The 19,777-nt window shown below is 41.9% G+C and overlaps 1 protein-coding gene across 4 annotated transcripts in view; it reads right to left on the bottom strand.

Annotated features, from left to right (window-relative positions):
* Positions 1–1,065: 1,065 nt before the first annotated feature.
* LOC126509628 (protein argonaute-4) overlaps positions 1,066–19,777 on the bottom strand; it is a 58,890-nt gene continuing 40,178 nt past the window's right edge. For 2 of the 4 annotated variants that reach the window (XM_050155658.1, XM_050155668.1), the window contains 3 exons: positions 18,567–18,668; positions 18,167–18,366; positions 13,794–16,154 (listed from right to left, as the gene is read on the bottom strand). In XM_050155658.1, the coding sequence (XP_050011615.1) occupies positions 16,046–16,154; positions 18,167–18,366; positions 18,567–18,668 (411 nt within the window). In that variant the 3' untranslated portion in view covers positions 13,794–16,045. Of the gene's footprint in view, positions 2,142–13,793; positions 16,155–18,166; positions 18,367–18,566; positions 18,669–19,777 lie in introns of those variants that run through there. The other 2 variants (XM_050155666.1, XM_050155669.1) reach the window with 2 other exon arrangements.

Here is a 19,777-nt window from a genome sequence, read left to right as displayed (position 1 = left end):
GTCTATCCGCCTCCCACACTCGTGGAACACATCAGAGGCATTTCTGCCTCCTTCGGTGTCTAGCAAATGTGTGTAATGATTAGTAGATTTGGTTTAGCTGAATCAAATAGAGCATTAAAACAACAACAACAACTAAACAACAACTTTCAGAGAATAACAAGACCTTGGCCTGGGTTAAGTGAGTGGGAAGCATTCCCTAAGAGCCTGAGCTTCCTTTTGTTAAGACACAGCCTTGTGTTTAATTTTAAGGAAAAGAACTGGTCACCACTCATCTGGTCTCCCATGTATACAGTGGAGTGGAGCCCAGCTTTCAGAGTTTTTCCGCAGACTGCCTCCATCTTTAGGCATTTCACTCTCGGCTAAGAAAAGTGGTATAAGGAAGGTCAGAGAGCATTTTGCTTTTCAGGCTGATAAACAACTTTCAGGGCTTCTCTTTTTCTAATTATTAAATTACAGTTTTGTGTGTGTGTGCTTGTGCGCGCACGCGCACGCACCATAGCATGTGATTGGAAGTCATAGGACAATATAGATCACAGTTATTAAAGGCTTGGCAGGTCATCAGGCTTGGCAGCAGGTGCCTTTGCCACATTGAGCCATCTTACTAGTCATTCAGTAACTCAGTATACATTCCTGGACATCTATTGGCTCACTCTCTCCAGTTCAGGTCTTACATTGTTCATTGCTAACATACAGAAGGGTTCTATCATCTGTGTAGCTCATAGCCAACATACAGAAGGGCTCTATCATCTGTGTAGCTCATAGCCAACATACAGAAGGGCTCTATCATCTGTATAGTCCATAGCTAACATACAGAAAGGATCTACATCTGTGTAGCCCATTGCCAACATACAGAAGGGGTGTACCATCTATGTTTATCAGTCTAATCACCTTTCCTCTCAGAACTTTTTAGAACTGAAACAATAAGAATGACAACAACAACAACAAAAAGAGAACTGTATCTCCATCTGTGCTTTCCTCTTCTGAACATTAAAAACATTGTAAAATACAGACACAGTGGCCTATGCCCATACTTCACACATTCACGCTGAGGGTAGAAGAATCTGTTGAGCCCAAGAGTTTGCTACCAGCCTGGACAACACAGTGAGACCCCCTTAAAAAAAGAGGGATTGGAGGGAGAAAGAGAACAGAAACAAAATGTGAACAAAGAAACCATTGTAAATAAATGGGAAAATTCAAGGAAATAAGCAGCAACGTATAGCATTCATTGACTAGTAATAACCAGGAGCAACGATGGCAAATATGCAGTGTGATCTAGAAATAGGCAGAGAGATATTTGTGATTTTTATTAAAACATGTGTCTGATCTGATAAGAACCATATCCTCTACCCCTCCCCCACCCAAAAAAACTGAGGAAAGGAAAGAGACCTAGTTCCTCAACACAAACACAAAATAAAGTAATAAGGACTACCAGCCTTGGTATTCCAGTCAACTATAAGAAGTTGAGTCTAATCTAGCCCAGGATAATCAGGGTAAATTTCCTAGAGGCATGGGAAAATGAACAGAAGTTAATCCAGCAACAGAGAGATAAAAGAAAGGTGGACAAAGCCGTGTTAGCAGACGGTGCAAAGGTCAGAACCTGTACACCAGGTTGGAACTGTCAAGATTGTTGGTGTTCTAACATAAAGACAAAAGAAAGCAGTGAGCAAAGAGGCTAGAGAACCCACATCCACATCTCCCCCCACTCTCTCCCTAGCCCAAGCCAGGGGAGGGGCTGCAAAGACGTCAGGAGCTGTCCCTGGTTCTGACACCCAGGCTGGAGATGAAAGACTCAAAACAAAACCCTGGCTTCTGCAGCGAATTTACCCCCAAGGCCTGAACTTGGCCTGGCTGGATAGATGAACCTAGATGCACTGGACAGGCTGCCTCTGAATAGAATGGTTACATTCAAGAAAATCTCAGTCTACGGCGAATAACTCTGAACTTTAGGGTCGGTCTTCACAGTTTTGACTTTCAGCAACAGCTGCGGTGGCTCTGAAGTCCCCAGGGCTCGACACCCCCAACTTTGAAGTGCATCAGTCTGAGGAGATTCATGGCACAGATCTGCGTTCAATAGCTGAAGACCACGGCTTTGTTATGTCAGATCCCAGCACAAGCAATTAGCTACCATACCGAGGAATGGGCTGAGGTAGAAGAAGACAAAAGAAGAAATCGCTTAGGGTAAGCTATTGGAAAACCAGAGAAAACCATCTACCTGATAACAGAGGCAGATGTATAGCTTTATTACATCAAATGAACCCAAAGATGGTAGCCAACAAAGGGGTATCTATCTTAACCCCGCAGGAAATGCAAACTGGCAACTCAACTTCCTTTGCTTTGGTTCTTTGCCCACTCTTCTCTGTGTCTGTACTGCTCCCCCCTCTGCTTTCGATACTGGGGACTGAATCCAAAAGGCTTCCCACTTGCAAGTACCCTACCTCTGAGCTATATCACTATCCTATAACAAGCCAACTCTCAACCCAAAGTCCACTTGAATGTTATGAAGCTGTTGATCGGTGGTAAGGTTAAGTACAAAGTTAACTCCTATTATAGTCCTTCACCCCCCATTAATATATGAAAGAAGCTCAATGGGAAAATATTTGTAGTAAATATTGCCTCAGTATATCAAATGGTCAAGAAAAAGGACAGTCTACATAAACAGAACCATATAATTAACAACGACACATAAGAAAATCAGTATGGAGCAGGGCAGTGGTGGCCCGTGGCTTTAATCCCAGCACGCGGGAGACAGAAGCAGGTAAATCTCTAGGAGTTCAAGGTCAGTCTTGAACTACAGAGCTAGTTCCAGGAGAGCCAGGAATACACGCAGAGAAACCCTGCCTCAAAAAAAAAAAAAAGTCAGTACAGAATAACTATACATTGACTAATTTAAAAAATGTTGCCATTGATATCAGTATAATATTCTAGAAAGCAATTTAATACCATTCATCAGCAGTCATAACCTTTCTACTCCTCGATTTAAAGGTCCACCTAGTGCAGACTGAAACACAAATATAGGTGCTAATAAAGGCAAATACAGGTAAATTCTCAGCTCTGCCTCATGCAGACATGTGGTCCTGAGAAAACCATAGTCTTACCAAAAACTTTAATTCGAATGGTTAACAAATATCAAGAAATACAATTGAAAAAAATTAAACTACAGGCCGGGCGATGGTGGTGCACGCCTTTAATCCCAGCACTCGGGAGGCAGAGGCAGGCGGATCTCTGTGAGTTCGAGGCCAGCCTGGTCTACAAGAGCTAGTGCCAGGACAGGCTCCAAAGCTACAGAGAAACCCTGTCTCGAAAAACTAAAAAAAATTAAAAAAATAAAAAAAGAATACACACAGAGACACGCAATGCTGCAGGGGAGTTCTGCTAGATGCTGGGGAAGATGAGAGATCCCTGTACATATATATCTGCTATAAACTGTGTCAGTCCGAAACCAGTAGAGCAATTCCTAAGTCAGCACAACCATCTCACCAAAACCAGTGAGGACTGCACAGGAAAGCAATGTCACAGGCCGGTCTTGCTCACTCACTAAGGCTGCAGAAATAACTGGAACCGTGTCTGGCACTGGATTTTGATTTTGATTTTAAGTCAGGGTCCCCTAGTTAGCCCAGGTTGACCTCAAACTGGCAGTCCCCCTGCCTCAGCCTCCCACAGCAGGATTACAGGTGTATACCACCACTCCTGTAATGAAAACAAAGCTCAGAGCTGAAAGAAGCAGCACTCAGCAGGCAGAGACAGGAGGATCACAGCAAGTTCAGCAAGCCTGGCTCATGTAGCAAGTTCTAGGCCAGTCAGGTCTATAAAGCAAGACTCTGATGAAAAATTAAAAATTTTTTGTTTGTTTTTTTGAGTCAGGGTTTTTCTGAGTAGCTCTGGCTGTCCTAGAACTCTCTCACTCTGTAGACCAGGCTGGCCTAGAACTCACAGAGATCCACCTGCCTCTGACTCCTGAGTGCTGGGATTAAAAGCGTACACTACCATGCTTGCTTTCTCTCTCTCTTTTTATTTTGAAACATACATTTTTAAAAAGTTTAAATAAATAAAACTTTATTAAATTTGATCTATTCCAAAAATAAAAGGTTGATCTATTATTAGGTAGTCTATAAAAGTTGGACTAAATGGCAATTTGATCTACTCATATAGGATAATCACTTAATAAAATTCAATGCCTACTCACAAACAAAATTTTAAAAAATCTTTTAGCAAACTAGACAAGTAGGAGTTTCTTAAACTGTATATTTGTCAAAGCCCTAGAGTAAAGACTTCAAATTAATACCATAAATAATAAAAAAATGAAACAAATACAAATTAAATAAGATTAATATTGTATTATGGAACTTGTCCAAGCATGTACAAAATTTAAGTGACTGGTATAATGAACTCTCAAATGTTCATATCTAGATAGAAGAGTAATGAAATAGAAATTCCTTTTTTTTTGTTTTGTTTTGAGACAAGGCTGTTCTTGAACTTATTATAGCCTAGGCTGGCCTTTAAGCAATACTCCTGTCTCAGTTACCTGAGTGCTGGAGTATGAGCCACCACGCCCAGATTTAAACTTCTTTTTTCATTTGGTGTGTGTGTGTGTATGTACTCATATGTCACAGAGTATGTGTGAAGGCCAAATAACAATCTTTGGAAGTCATCTCTTTCCTTCCTCTATGTGAGCGCTGGGGCTCAGACTCAGATCAACAGCTTTGGAAGCAAAACCTTAACCATAAGCCATTTTGCTGGCCCTAAACTTGGTTATTAATAATAAACATTAGAGCGGGGCGATGGTGTGCACACGTTTAATCCCCGCACTAAGGAGGCAGAGGCAGGGCAATCTCTCTAAACTGCAGGTCAGCCTGGGCTACGTAATAAGACCACGTCTCAAATAAATGAATGAATAAACAAACAAGCAAACAAACAGGGCTGGGGCTGTAGCTCGGCTTGATAAAGCTGTGCCTAGAATTGACAAAACCATTAGTCACAGCACAACATAAACTGGGCATGATGACACATATCTACAATCCCAGCATTCATGAAGTGAAGCTAGGAGGATCAGAGTTCAAGGTCATATTCAAATACACACAGAGTTTGTGTGGCCAGTCTGGGACACACAAGATCCTGACACACACACACAAAAAACAAAACAAAACAAAACAAAACAAAAAAACCAACCAAACAAAAAAAAACCCAAATGAAACAAATGAGCAAACAATAACAGTAATGATAATTTACAATGGCAATATGGTTAAAAAGGTATAAGTATATGCAAAACTTAATTTGTTTTAAATGTCATGAGGGTCTGAGGCTGTATCGCTCACTTCGTATACTATTTGCCTAACAAGCATGAAACCCTAATTATGACATCCATCAATTCCTTAACCAGCAAATCCCAGTGCTCAGGAGGCAGAGGCAGAAGATCAGGGTTTCAAATCCATCATGAGCTATGTGAGACCCTATTTCCAAAGATAAAACTAAAAAAAGGATATGAGCTAGTTCCAGCAGCTCAGTCCCATAATTTTAAGTACTTGAGAAACTGAGGCAAGAGGATCAGAAGTTCAAGACTGGAGGCATAGAATGATTTCAAGACCAGCCTGGGGAGGGGGCGGCAATTTAGTAAAACCTTGACTCAAAATTAAAAAAGCAAACAAACAAACTTCAGAAGGAAGGAAGATTGGAAATGTGGCAGCGCACTTGAGTGAAGGCATAGTCTCTACTGTTCATTAATTTCCCCATATTTTGAGGGTGAATACCATGGAAGCAGAAGAAGGGTTGTTTGGGAAGAGGAGGGCCAGCAGGAGTGTCTTTAAATAGGTCAGTTTTGCTGTGATAAACAAAGGACCATATGCAACTTGGGGAGGAAAGGGCTTATTTCCTCTTAGAACTCTCTGGTCACACTCCATTCCAGAGGGAAGTCAGAGAAGGAACCCGGAGGCAGGAACCTGGTGGCAGAACTGAAGTAGAAGCCATGGAGGAATATTGCTTCTGGCTTGTTCCCTTCTCTTTTGTCCTTTTTTCCTTCCTTCCTTCCTTCCTTCCTTCCTTCCTTCCTTCCTTCCTTCCTTCCTTCCTCCCTTCCTCCCTCCCTCCTTTCTTTCCTTCCTTCTTTTTTTTCTTTCTTGTTTTGTTTTATGACACTGTCCTGGAACTCACTCTGTAGACTAGGCTGGCCTCGAACACATAGAAATCTGCATGCCTCTGCCTCCCAAGTGCTGGGATTAAAGACGTGTGTCAGCACCACCCAAACTAAATGGTCTGCCTTCTTACACCAGTCAGAACCACCTGCCCAGGGATGGCACATTCTCACCCGTGAAATGGGTCTCCCCACAGCAATCATTAGTCAAGACAATTTCGTATCAACTTGCTCACAAGCCAATCTTTCAGAGGCATTTTCTCAGTTAAAATCTCCTCTTCCCAGATATGTCTAGGTCTGTGTCAGTTTGACACACCAAAAGGGACATGGGGTGAACATTATGAAAGAACGTAATATGCCCATATGACAATCTCATTATGGGGCCTGGAGAGATGAGTACACGGTTAAGAGCACTTATTGTTCTTGCAGAAGACCTGGCTCCATTCATAACACCCACATGGCAGCTCACAAGCACCTTTCAGTCCAGTTCCAGGGAATCCAATACCCTCTTCTGATCTCTGCGGATGCCAAGCACACTTGGTAGCTACACAGACACACATACACGTAAAATAAATAATTGAAAACCTCATTATGAAATGCATTATTCTACACAATTAATATATGCTAATAAAATGTCTTTAAACAGCAGGAGGAGTAAATTTGACAAAAGGTCTACAATAACTCTATAAGAAATAATTATAAAAATTTTATTGAGAAACATTAAGGTACAAAATAAATGTTGAGAAAGATTCTTCTCCTAGGTAGGACATCTCGTGACTGTATTCTGGAATTTGTTTAGAGAGTCAGTGATATAATCATTAAAGCCCCATTGTGTTTCTGTATACATAATGTGACAAGCTTTTTACTTCTTATCTCTTTTGAGATGGAGCAGTTGTGATGACAGGCATCTGTCACTGCACCTGGCTGACAGTTTGAAGAGATGGTTCAGTGGCTAAGAACACTTGCTGCTTTTCCAGGAGACTCAGGTTCACTGCTGCCTATAACTCCATTTCCAGGGAATCCATCTTCTAACTTCCACAAGTACATACACACACACACACACACACAAATAGAAGTACAATTGAATCCTTTTTGAAATGTTTTGAAACGAGCCAGCTACTGTAGTGATACTTTGTTTGTAATCTAACAAATGAAAATTACCTGAGGATCAGAGTGCAGAGCTAAATAAACTACTAGTTAGCCAGAGAGGCCAGGCAGTGGTGGTACACTTTAATCCCAGCACAGATTAAGGAGGCAGAAACAGACAGATCTCTGTGAGTTCAAGGCCACCCTGGGCTACACTAGATTGATTCAGTCTCAAAGAGAAATAGAGTCAGGCAGTGATGGCTCACACCTGTAAAGTCAGCCATGGATTCAAACGCCAGGACCATGAGAATTAAACACAAAATCTGAAAGATGTCCATTGGAATTTGCAGCGAGGAAGTCAGGATCAATTGTGATGAAAGCAATCCCTGTGGCTGGAGGGAGCAGATCACGACTGAAGAGATCTGAGGAGTCTCTAGGACAGATCTACTAGAAGATCAGACAATAATGGGAAGTAATGAATTCTGGTATTCGATGAAGTTGGAGTAGTTTGTATCTGCGGAATGGAAGAGGTTTGAGGACATGTGTACACTGGAGAAGAACTGAAGAGAGAAGGATTGAAAATACTAGACAGAAATAAAGTGTGTGATGAGGGAGACCGGGAAGGAAGTAGAGAGAAAGATCCTACATGTAAGCAGAAAAACTGAGAACGAAACAGAAGAGACTATTAGAGCATTTTCTAACTTAAACATATTTTACATCTGTGTGTGTGAGTCAGAGGATGATTTGCAAGTTGCAAGAATTGGTCCTCTCCTTTCACTATTTGGGTTCCTGGGCTAGAACTCATTACCTAGACCAGGCTGGTCTTAAACTTGTAGTGATCTTTCTGCCGCTGCCTCCTGAGTCCTGGGGTTTTAGGTGTGCAGGACCATAGCTGACAAGGAGTCCTCTTTTCTTTCAGTTTCTAGAAAGGCAGACTCCTTTACCCTTCGTCTGCCTTTAAACATCTGTGTTCCTCAGGACTCCACGCTTTTCCCATCTGCCTGACCCTCCTTTTACCACACTTGAATGCTTTTAATCACCACTGACACACTGATGTGTCCAATCTCTTTCTTCAGTCCAAACACAATGGCCCTCCAGTCCGATTTGCCTGAAACTGAATTTACCATCTCCCTCCTTCCCATAAGCCTGCTGATTTCCTCTGTTAGTCCTCTTAGTGGCACTATTGTTTATCCACCTACCCAGATAAGAGGCTGGAATCCCTAATGAGTTTACCTCCCTCCCCTCACTCTCCATATCTGCTCAGCTACCAAAGTCTTTTCTATTTTCGTTCTCATCTCTATTCCCTCTGACCGCACCTCACTGCTCAAGTTCAAGCCTTGTCCATGTTTGCTCGCAAAAATTACAAAACCTTTGAGCTTCTCTTAGCAGAATTTCAGCTTCCAGCTGTCATACTATTCTTGCCAGCAAAACTAGCATAAAGCCCAATCTGTGCCTGTAAGACAGTTTCTAAACTTAAAATGCCATTCAGGTCCTGTCCTGAGAATCATCGGTGCCTCACCCTTAGCTAGCCTTACCACCTCTATTTCCTCCCCCCTCCAGTCCTTAAAAATCTAAGAATGGGCTGAGGTTAAGAGCTAGGTGATACAGTGGTTGCCTAGCATGAAGGAGGTCCTGAGTTCAACCGTCTGCATTACGGTAAAAAGGTGATGGGGGAGAAGTAGAGGGGGTGGGGTGGTTGAGCTGGTTAGAGTCTACACTGCTCTTGCAGAGGACCGGACTTCCATTCCCAGAATCCACAGTAAGCATCTCACAACCCACCCTGTAACTCCAGCTTCAAGGGATTTTGGAGCCCTCTTCTGGCTTTCAGAATTTTGTGGTAAGAATACTTAAAGGTTGGCTTTCTTAGTGATTTTCAAGAAATAAACCAACATTCACCAAGCTGTTCAATAGAGCTCCTGTGCTAATTCTATTCACCCGAAACTCTGTATCCTGTGGTGCTCACCTAACTTGCTCCTAGTAACCACCATTCCACGCTACTTCTTTTTTCAAAACATTTATTTATTCATATACACTATTATGTATATGAGTGTTCTGTCTTCATGCACACCAGAAGAAGGAATCTGATCCCATTACAGATGGTTGTGAGCCACCATATGGTTGCTGGGAAATAAACTCAGAACCTCAGGAAGAGCAGTCTAGTGCTCTTAACCACTGAGCCACCTCTCTGGCCCATCCCCTCTACTTCAAAGAAACCAACTATTTTACTTTCTGCACATAGGTGAGATCATGCAGGGCTTGCTGTTCTATGCCTGGCTTCTTTAACATATCAACCATCACATTCATCCATGTTACCAACAAGACAGGATTTTAGCCATTTAAAAAAATATTAAAATTTTTATGTGTATGGGTATTTTTGTCTGCATGTATGTCAGTGCACCAAGTGTATGTCTAGTGCCCACAGGGGACAGAAGAGAGCAAAGGATCCCTTAGAACTGGAGTTACAAATAACTGTGAGCTGCCTTAAGGGTGCTGGGAATAGAATCTGGATTTTTCTGAAAGAGCAGTCAATGCTCTTAATCACTGAGCCCTCAACCATTTTTTTTTTCATGGCTGAGTAGTTCTCTGTCACTTCGTTTACATGAAGGGTCTTGCTGTGATAGCTCAGGCCGGACTAGAACTTGTTGTACAGACCAGGTTGGGCTTTAAAATGACAGTGATCCTCCTGCCTCATAAAACTGTTCTTTATAAGACAGCTAACTCATCAGTTCCCATATAACAAAGGGATTCTGCCTCCCAGAAGAGGAGTAAGAAACCATATTCAGACAATTATAGCTTCTCTAACCTGCTATGAGGGAGCAGTGTGCCTAGAGTCTCCTCACCTCCTTCCTCAGCTTGCTTGTGCTTTATGATCTGTCCCAGCCGCTAAAACTGTGAAGCCTTTCTTGACTCCCATGGCAAATTCTTTGTTTGGAGCAGCATCTGTCATTTTATGCTCAAAAGTCGGTGAAATGAAGTTAATAAAAGCATACACTTAGATTATAGCTTTGCCACTCAGTAATTGTATATTTAACCTCTCAGCTGATTGGCTGGTTTTATTTGTGCCATGCTAGTGACTGAACCCATGGCCATATGCATACATTGCATAAAGGAACTATATCCCCCAAGCTCTTTTTTTTTCTTGAAAAATGAAGATTCCACTCTCAACCTCCAAGAGCTGTTGCTAATATTAAAGATGTCCCTGTTAAGCCCCTGACGAGTGGGCATTCATATGTTAGCTACGTTGCCTCTTCCTCCACCACATGCCCTGTTAGAATCAATTGTGCATGCATCTGTGATGTGTGTATGCATGTTCACATATGTATGGGTGCACATGTGTGTAGGCATGTGCACTCATATGTTATGTGGAGGCCTGAGGCTAACATTAGGATTATCCATTACTCTCTACTTTATTGAGGCAGGGTTTCAAAATGGCCACCAATGTGGATAGTCTAGCTAACCAGCTTGCTCCCTGGACTTTGTCTTCATCTTCTTTTTCTAAAAAATAATTTTTATTTTATATGCATTGTTGTTTTGCTTATATGTAAGTCTGTGTGAGGGTATCAGATCTTGGAGTTATACTCAGTAGCTAACTGCCATTGTGGGTGCTAGGAGTTGAACCTGGATCCTCTTAACCACTGAGCCATCTCTCCAGCTCCTGTCTCCATCTTCCAATTGCTGAATTACAGGCAAGCTTCCATGTCCACCTGGCTTTCATGTGGGTTCTGGGGATCTGAACTCTGGTCCTCAGACTTGTATGGTGGGCACTTTACTCACTGAGCCCTCTTCAAATTCAGAATGAACTATTTGAGGAAGCTGTTGTTAACTCTTCCATGTCCTGAGTATCGAGGTGGAGATTGTAGGCACTTCATTTGTGATGCATTCTGATAGCTGGCACAGGACAAACTGTGCCGGCGGAAAACCAGAAGCCACCTTCACAGAAATTGTTTGTATGCAGGACTTTCTCTCCTGATGAATGAAAGTCCCCAAGAATAAAGTTCAGATTGGGCAAATTCTGCATTACTATCATAACTCAGCAAAAGGTTTATTTTTAAGTTTTAGAGGTCATGAGCTGGGCATGTTAGCTCATGTTAGTAATCTTGGAGTTCTTACGACGGCAGGAGTAAGAGTTTAAGACCAGTCTGGCCTACACAGGGAGACTTTGCCCCCAAACCAAACAAGACAAGAGACTGGAAACCCTGTTTTTGTGTGAATTTGGGAAGCTTTAGAGAACTTAAGTCATAAATATAAGCCATACTGTCTTCTTGGATCTTTTGTTTTTGTTTGTTTGCTTGTCTTTGAGACACAGTATAATGGTTTGACTGAAAAATGTCCCCAACAGGTTCAAGCATATGGACTCCTGGCTCCCAGTTGGTGGCGCTATTTAGGGAGGCTATGCAAGGGCAGGCTTGCTGGATGAAATTCATCCCTGGAAGCAGGTTTTGAGAGTTTACAGCCTTGCCTCATTTCCAGATCACTTTCTTCTTCAAGCTTGTGGTTGAAGACGTGATTTCTCAGCTTCTTGCTGAGGTTGCCTGCTGCCACGTTTGCATGCCATTGTGGACTCTCCCTCTAGAACCATAAGCAAAGGAAAAAACCACTTCTTCCGTAGGCCATTTTTGGTCATGTTTTATCCATCAAGAGAAAAGTAGTTAATACACAGGGTCCCACTCTAAAGCCCAGGATGGACTCAGAATCGTAATAATGTTCCTGCTTCAGCCTCCCAACTTCTGGAATTATTGGAGCGAGCCACCACACCTCACCAGTTTCCTTAAAATATCACTTAATCAGAGCGTCCCTTCCCATAGAGAGCAGTACTAGAACCCTGATGAATCTTGTCAAAGTTTCCATATATGAAGTGGTGCTGGGAACCCTTCAAAAACTCCCAAATGGCAATTCCTAAACATAGGGAGACCCAGAATTAAACACAGTTGTTTCATTTCTCTTCTTTGTCCAATTTCTCAAATAGATGAAATTGTTTTTTAAAAGTAGCCATGTATGATGCCATTACAATATATTCCATATTTATTACACAATTGACAAGAAAAACAACTTTTAGCACAAGAATGCCAATTTATCTCTCCCACCCACCCCCCTACCCATCTTTTTGGACACATGAACACAAAATATCCCTGCAGGCCAAAAAAAATTTTTTAAACAACCATCACCTTATTTCACACAGGGATACAAACCCTTCCTTAATAGCTTAGAAAGTACCTCGTATTGCTAGAGACAGACATCCAGTCCAAATTAATAAAAATACATTTTAAAACATTACAAGTCTAACCATAGAGAAACAAAAAACCACACCGTTAGTCAGATGAACAAACAAACATTTTCAGCCAGTAGACACAGAAAAAAACATGAATCTGTCAATAACAAGGGAAAAGAAAACGGTTGGCCAATAAAGATCTTTCCTTTAATTTTACAAGAAAAATTTCTTGGAGTTGAAGCAATATTAATACAATGCCCTTAACCTCCACTTTCTTAAAATGAAAGCTGAGCTGCCACCTTGCTAATGAGCAAGAGAATCGTATAATATATCCACAGAGGGTGACTAGGGTAGAGAGGGTGAGCCTTGCTAAAACAGTGGATTATCTTTTCCCAGGGGAAGGAATAGGCAGCTGAGTCAGGTGGGTAAGGGCATGGATATAGATCGGGCACCAGATGCTAAAATACAGGCCATACAGAACATGCCTGCTTGTAAGTCATCACCTTTGGAAGCAGCATATAGAATTTACAGTAGGAGTGAATGTGGTTTGCCTGCCCAGAACGCTAGCTTCATTAAGCCAGCTGGTTCACTTCATAAACGGCTCAGGACTCAACAACTAACAACAACAACAAAACATAATTATTTCAACATTTGGGTCTTCCCCACTCTTAAAGTCCTGTGCTCCCTAGCCCCAAACTGTTATTCTTCAGCGTTGCCATACTGCAATCTTTCACACTACATGACAGTGCCTAAATAGGCTGCGTTTAAGAAAACCAGACAGCTAACACTACTTCTAGAGAATGCACACCTCCCATTGATTGACACATGCATAACGATTCAGTCAGTTTCGAGGGGAGAACTATTTGAATTGTCAACCCTAATTAAATTAAAACTATGCATTCAGATTTGCTTGCGACAGTATTACTGCAGTTCTGATTCTGCAGGGGTCACCTCTTAACTATTCACCCCTCGGCAAGCTTTTCCCCAACAATCCTAATTCTTCCATATTTCTTTCCATTTGTCCAAAACAACAGCATCACACCCTTAATGGTACTGTTTTCCTACAAAAACTGGCCTCCTGGCCTTTTTTCCACCACCACACTAATAGGCCACAGCATACTAGGACAGATTGAGGTGTTTCCGATATTTTGTTCAAGGTCAAGCATGGAACCCAACTGCAGGCAGATGGATCAGGGCTTCTGGGCACCCAGCTTGCTTCCTGTTCCATCATGCAGGAAGATGGCAAGACTTTCTTCTGTGCATTGTTAACCAGTGAGCCTGCGGCACTCAAGTAAGTGCAGGTGTGGTGCCTGCTGGCCGGCCAGCCAGCTAGCCAGCCATCAAGAGTTCTTCATGCCACAGGCTCCAGGTGAGTCCTCATTCTCCTAAAAAGCTCCCATTTTTTTTCCTCCTCTTGGATCCAGAGTGGCTGTGCTGAAGAGTATTTTCTGTGCTCTCCCTGAATGAGTGTGAATAAAAGGGGCAGCCAGCCATTGATCAACATGTCCAGATTTGTATTATCCAAGTGAGGTATTCGCAAAAAAAAAAAAAAAAAAGAAAAAGAAAAAAGAAAAAATAGTATCAGCCGTCTCTTCACTCCTGCCTTCGTTGTGCTTCAGCCACAGGACTTGTTTTTCCCCACTGTCTGCAGAGATTAAGGATGTCTACACTCATCCTCACGAGCTAAAGTACTCGATGGGCATTTAAAAACTCTCTCAGAGACCAGTTCAGCTAACGCTGGTGGCACTGCTGAGCAACAGCACACGGAAATGTAAACATTAATGTATTTACAAGCTTGCTGAAAAGACTGAAGGAGACCAGTGCTTTGTATTGCTGGGATTTTGAGAAGGCTAGTTTAACAGATTTGGATCTTGAATCAATGAGTTCAAACAAACACCCTTCACCATCTGATCCAGTGTTTCCCACCAATGGTTTCTAGATAGAGACAACAAAATTGTTTTCAGTATATTGTGTTTGTCTCTTCCCAGCTCCTTCCTCAGCTCAAGGAGTGTGGCTCTTCAGGGAGCCTCTTACCTTTCACCCCTTGCCCTTTGGGGACAGAGTAAAATGTGGGCTGGGAAACCCTGGGTGGAACTACCTAGACTATGTAACGCTTGTCCTTTACAAAGTATTATCTACATTAAATACAGAATCCATTTCCCCTAGTTTCTAATTGATGCTTGCTTTGTACCAACTCCCTTTGCTGGACAAGAAAAGGAGTCCTGTCTTCCTGTGAGGGAATCCAGACTCTACAGAAAAAGGGGGAAAATCAACTTCTTCCACACAGTTTTAGCTGAAAAAGAGGAAGGCAAAGCCACCAAGCACATTTCAGGCTGAGAGAAGCGCAAACAGAACTGTACTGTAAGCAGCTGTGTGCACAGCCTTAATTCCCAGGGAAAACAAGCTTTTTACATGCTGGTACTTTTTTTTTAAAGTCCAGCATCACTCAATGTGCCTTATACATTGGCAAAGCCTGGCTAATCAGGAAGCATCCTGGTTCCAGCTCATTTTAAAAGAAAAAAAAGGTGACAGGTCACAGACTATGACTATAAAATAGGTTTAAAAAACCAAACAATTATTTTAAAGGGCGTGGAAATATATGTCTTTATCGACTGACTGGTTTCAGAATATCCAGGTTATGATATATTAAGAAATAGTTGATAAAATCATACCAAAATTTCATCTATAAAACTACCTTGTTGGGGGAGAAAGGGCAGGGGCCTTAAAAATGCTTATTGCCAAAGTTAACTTTCTATGAGAGAAGTTTAAAAATCATTTAGATCTAACAAACCACATAGCAGCATAAAATGGGCACTTTAAAAAACTTAGAAACGTATTAAAAGCTAATTTTTTTCCAAATAGGGAGAACTTTTTACTTTTGACCACGGCAGTGCTATCTGTCCCTGTGACACGCATCACACTTGATTATGTCACACATTCACAAAGCCAGACACGTAAGAGAACTGCCTGCTTGAATCTGCAGCCAAATATAGTGCAATTGCCAGGCAGCCTGCACTCCACAGCACAGGCCCAAAGAGATCAGTAAGATAAAGCAGTGAAAGTAATAAAATTCTGTAAAACTTTCAAAAATTAATGCTCCTTAAAGGCATTTACAGTGGCGAAGTCAGAAATCTCCATTAAAAAGTCTATGGGCCCACCCAATTAAAAAGTTGCATGGAAATGAAACAGGTCGTTTGGTTTTTCTCTCCCACTTATGCATACACCCCACTCAATGAACAAGGAAAAAGGAAATACTCCTCTTATAAGACTAGATGCGGTGAATACCACAGCTAGCAAAATATCCCACAGAGACCCTCCTTTGAAAACAAGTCCTTTAGAAAGTCAAGGCTGATCAGCCTTTGCACGCTGAGGTAAAATTTTTGTCCAGTGCATCAGAAAGCATAATCTATGAGTTTCTATTTCTTTTTTTTTTTCTTTAAAAAATGGCTCAATTTTGTTGATGCATCAGACAGGGCTGCAAAGTACAGATTCAGTGCAACTAACTGTTCCGAGCTGCTGGTAGGGGACCACCTGAAATCAACGTGGCACTATCTAGAGGCAGTAGGCATCTGAAACATTTGAGGATGCGTGGGATGCCAAATTGGTTGAGTTCTTTTCCAAGACTCTCAGGCAAAATACATAGTGTGCTGGGTATCGTGGTGGATCTGCACAGCCTTAGCCAAAGCCTGAGGGTCCCGGCCATTGCTCTGTCCTGACACGTGACTGCCTTCCGCACTATAATGAGAACAAAACAAAAACCAGGTGTTAAGAGAAGACAGCATTCAACTTCAGTGTTTCAGGTAGCACACATAGTACTGGGTTCAAGAACATCTTGAGCTCAGGCTGGGCGACTCAAACGATTCATGTTTTCTTACACATGCTTGTTCAAATACTACGACTTATTTAATGGATGGTTGCAATAATTAAATAAAACGATGTTCACAAAAACCAAGTGTTTAATAGCACCTACATAAGGACTTCTACTGTCCCTTCTGTCTACTTCGTTCCTACTCATCCTTCAGGCCTCAATTACAAGTCATTTCCCTCTTAGAGTCTTCCCTGACTCCCAAGTTCAGGTCAGGGTCACCTAGAATATTTTTATAGACAGTTGTGGTTTCCTTTTATAGTACTAGACACAACCAACATGAAATTGTCAATTGGGACATTACTAGGTACTATTGGGTATTTTTTTCTCCACTGCAATAAAATCTCCAAGAAAAGAGCATTCTTCTCTCCCCCCCCCCCCTTCCTCCTTCTTCTTCCTCTTCTGAGACAGGATCTTACAATGAAGGCTCCACTGTCCTCAAACTCATAGAGATCCTCCAAGGCATGCACCTCCATGCCTGGCTTAACTTTGTTTTTACTTGCTAATACTAGATTCCTAAATTAATGAGTCTATGCCTATCAGAGTGTTCACAACTTTAGACATTCATCTTCGGGTTATTATGTAACATAGGAGTTTGGCAAACCATCCCTTTCTCAGTGCTGAGGATTCAATCTAGGGCTTCATGTATACTAAGCACAACACCCACCACTGAGTCACACCTCGACCTCTGACCTCTCTTTAAATGATGATTATTATCTAATCACCTTTGATTTCATCCTTTCCTCTCCTGCCCGCACTATTCTATCCCAGGAACAGCTTTTTACATTTAACAAGGACAATCTTATTCTAACACAGTTTTCTGCCCTGTGCCTGCTGTTCCCTTCCAATATGCTCCAGTCACAGAAAACTTACTCTTGCACAAAATGCCACTTGTCCTCTTCCCTTTATGTCCACGTCCTCTCTGCCTGGAAAAGCCTTTCCTTTGTACAGGTAAGCCCTGCTCACCCAGCTCTAAAATCCCTACCAGCCTTTCCTCTGATCTCCCACTGAAGCTATCTATACTGTTAGACCAGTTGTCAGTTTTCTATTCACTTGTAGATCTTCGTACTGAAACATAAAATACCTGCAGGCAAGAAACAAGGCTTACTAATTTGGTATTTTCTAGTACCTAGCACAGTACTGGCACACAGTACCAAATAAATGTTTTAAATAAATGTATGCATATTTGTGAATGCAAAGTACAAAGACACAGCTGGGTGTTTTCTGTAATAGTGTATTTTCAATCCCTTATAGAATAGACTTGCAATGGAATGTCTACTATTTAGCAACTGGATGGGGAAGAGCCCAGAAACTGCTATACTTCACAGACTGTCATTTGGGAAAGAAAATTAATGCAAAGAGCTCCTTTAGCCATTTATTGGTAGCTCAGTAACAAGCCAAATGTCTGAGTCCTTTGAGATCTCTATCTGGGAATGAGGATACTCACCCCTTCTGTTTTCCCATAAGCCCTGGCATACTCTGGTCATTTCTGGATTGTACTGGAAGCAAAATGAACTATGTGGGACTCCCTCATGCATGAATTGGAGTCCATAGGCTGTGACTACTCTGACTGGAACCAGGGTGCTATGCTGGCCACCTTTGGAGGCTGCCTGGGACCTCAGCAGAACTGAAATGCAGTTAGTTCTATGTGAAAACCACAGGCAGCTCCTAAGGAGACTCTGTTAGAAACACAAGTTTAAACAAGCCTAAGCTCTTCTTGGACCAAAAGTCACATGAAAAGCTCTCAAATTCTTGTACAGTTTTGATTGTTCCTTGTAGGTTAAACCTTAAAAGGACATATAAATCTTCAAGAGCTTTCTGCATAGCTTGTTTTTTAGAACATGCTTCCACAACAGGAAGAGAGTTTTACTGATGAACTTGCCTGTCATGATCTTTATCCACCAAATGATACCTTGCCCGAAATGCTACCAGCCGCGCATAATATGCAGGGGCAGGAATGGAGACTGAGCGCGTGCACCTCACGTAGGTGTGACAGAGCTGGTAAGTCAGCAGCTGAAGTTCATCTGCAGTGAAGCAGTTGTCATCCCACAAGACCTGGTAATGTGAAGGACGGCTGGTTCCCTGAAGGGAGAGTGTTAGGACTTGGCTAGTTAGGAGAAAAGAGGAACTGAGATCTAATTATTAAGCTCAACAATATCTCTGCCTCACACACCTACAAGTAGATCTCTGGAGCAGAGCAGTTAACACAGCTAATGACAAATCTCCTCAAGCTGGCTGCTGAACTGGCAAATAGCTCCCTAACAGGTCAGCTTCCAAATTACCTGAATTCCTGCATGACTACAGAGGTAAAAGTCAAACTCCGATGGATGTGTGACGGTACTATCCACTGTAGTGCCTGCTGGGACATTGCCACTTTTCCCCACCTGTTAAAAAGATACGTAATTTTTAAAAATACAATTAATTATCTGAGTAACAAGCTAGTTTAAGGCCAGTTTTTTCCTTTTATGCATTAATTGGTAACAAATTAGTAAATTGCTCTTACGTGAAGTCTCAAAACTAGGTTAATTCAAGATGTTAAGCCAGACATTGTGATTCATACCTGTAACCTCAGCATTTGGGAGGTTGAGGTTGGGGAATTGTTTTAAGTTCAAGGTCAGCAAGGTCAGCTTGGGCTACACTGAGACCCTACCTCAAAAATAACCAAGTTGGATTTCACTGTAACTTTACCTTAGCCCAGCCCCATTCTAAAGCACTTTCTCAAGCATGAGTCCACAGCCTCTTTGGGGGAATCCAAATAATGACTTTATCTATGGGTTTTTTTTTTTTTTTTTTTTTTTTTTTTTTTTTTTTTTTTTTTTTTTTTTTTTTTTTTTTTTTTTTTCCCCCCGAAACAGGGTTTCTCTGTAGCTTTGGAGCCTGTCCTGGAACTAGCTCTTGTAGACCAGGCCGGCCTTGAACTCCTGAGTGCTGGGATAAAGGAGTGCACCACCACCACCTGGCTCTATCTATAGTTTTATACAGCAATATCAGAGAAAGGAGAACAGCATTTAGGGAATGGGAATGTAGCTGAGTTGTTAAGTACTTGCTTAGCATGAACATGAGTTCACTGACCCTGGGTTCAAGTCCCAGCACTGCAACAAAGAAAAAATCCGAGGTAGATAAACTTCCCCGGAAGAAACAACTTTCATTCCTCATTTGAGAGAAAAGCAATGGCCCTGCCACACACAGCTTTCAGTAAAAGATAAGATGAAAATCTCTGAACTGGTTCACCAGGTTCAGCAAAACTCATACTCTCATGGAGTCAGTCACAGAAGCTCCCCCAAAGAATTTCCGGAAGCCCCCATGAGATGGAGACTGAGAAGACAGCTGAGATCCAGGCCAGTCCTCACAGCCACACACCATGAACAGAACTGAACATCTTTGTGCTTCAGTCTAGCCATCTATGACATCTGGTGATGACCTTTTGTAGATATAAAAGTCTAAGGTTCTTCCACAACATAAACACTAAAATCAAACTTGTTGAAAGGCGGGG

Source organism: Alexandromys fortis, unplaced genomic scaffold, assembly GCF_014885135.2.
Source record: "Alexandromys fortis isolate MF-2015 unplaced genomic scaffold, M_Fortis_MF-2015_v1.1 scaffold_26, whole genome shotgun sequence".
Taxonomy (NCBI): domain Eukaryota; kingdom Metazoa; phylum Chordata; class Mammalia; order Rodentia; family Cricetidae; genus Alexandromys; species Alexandromys fortis.
The sequence above is the reverse complement of the archived record's forward strand: the minus strand, read 5'-3'. Positions and strand labels throughout refer to the sequence as shown.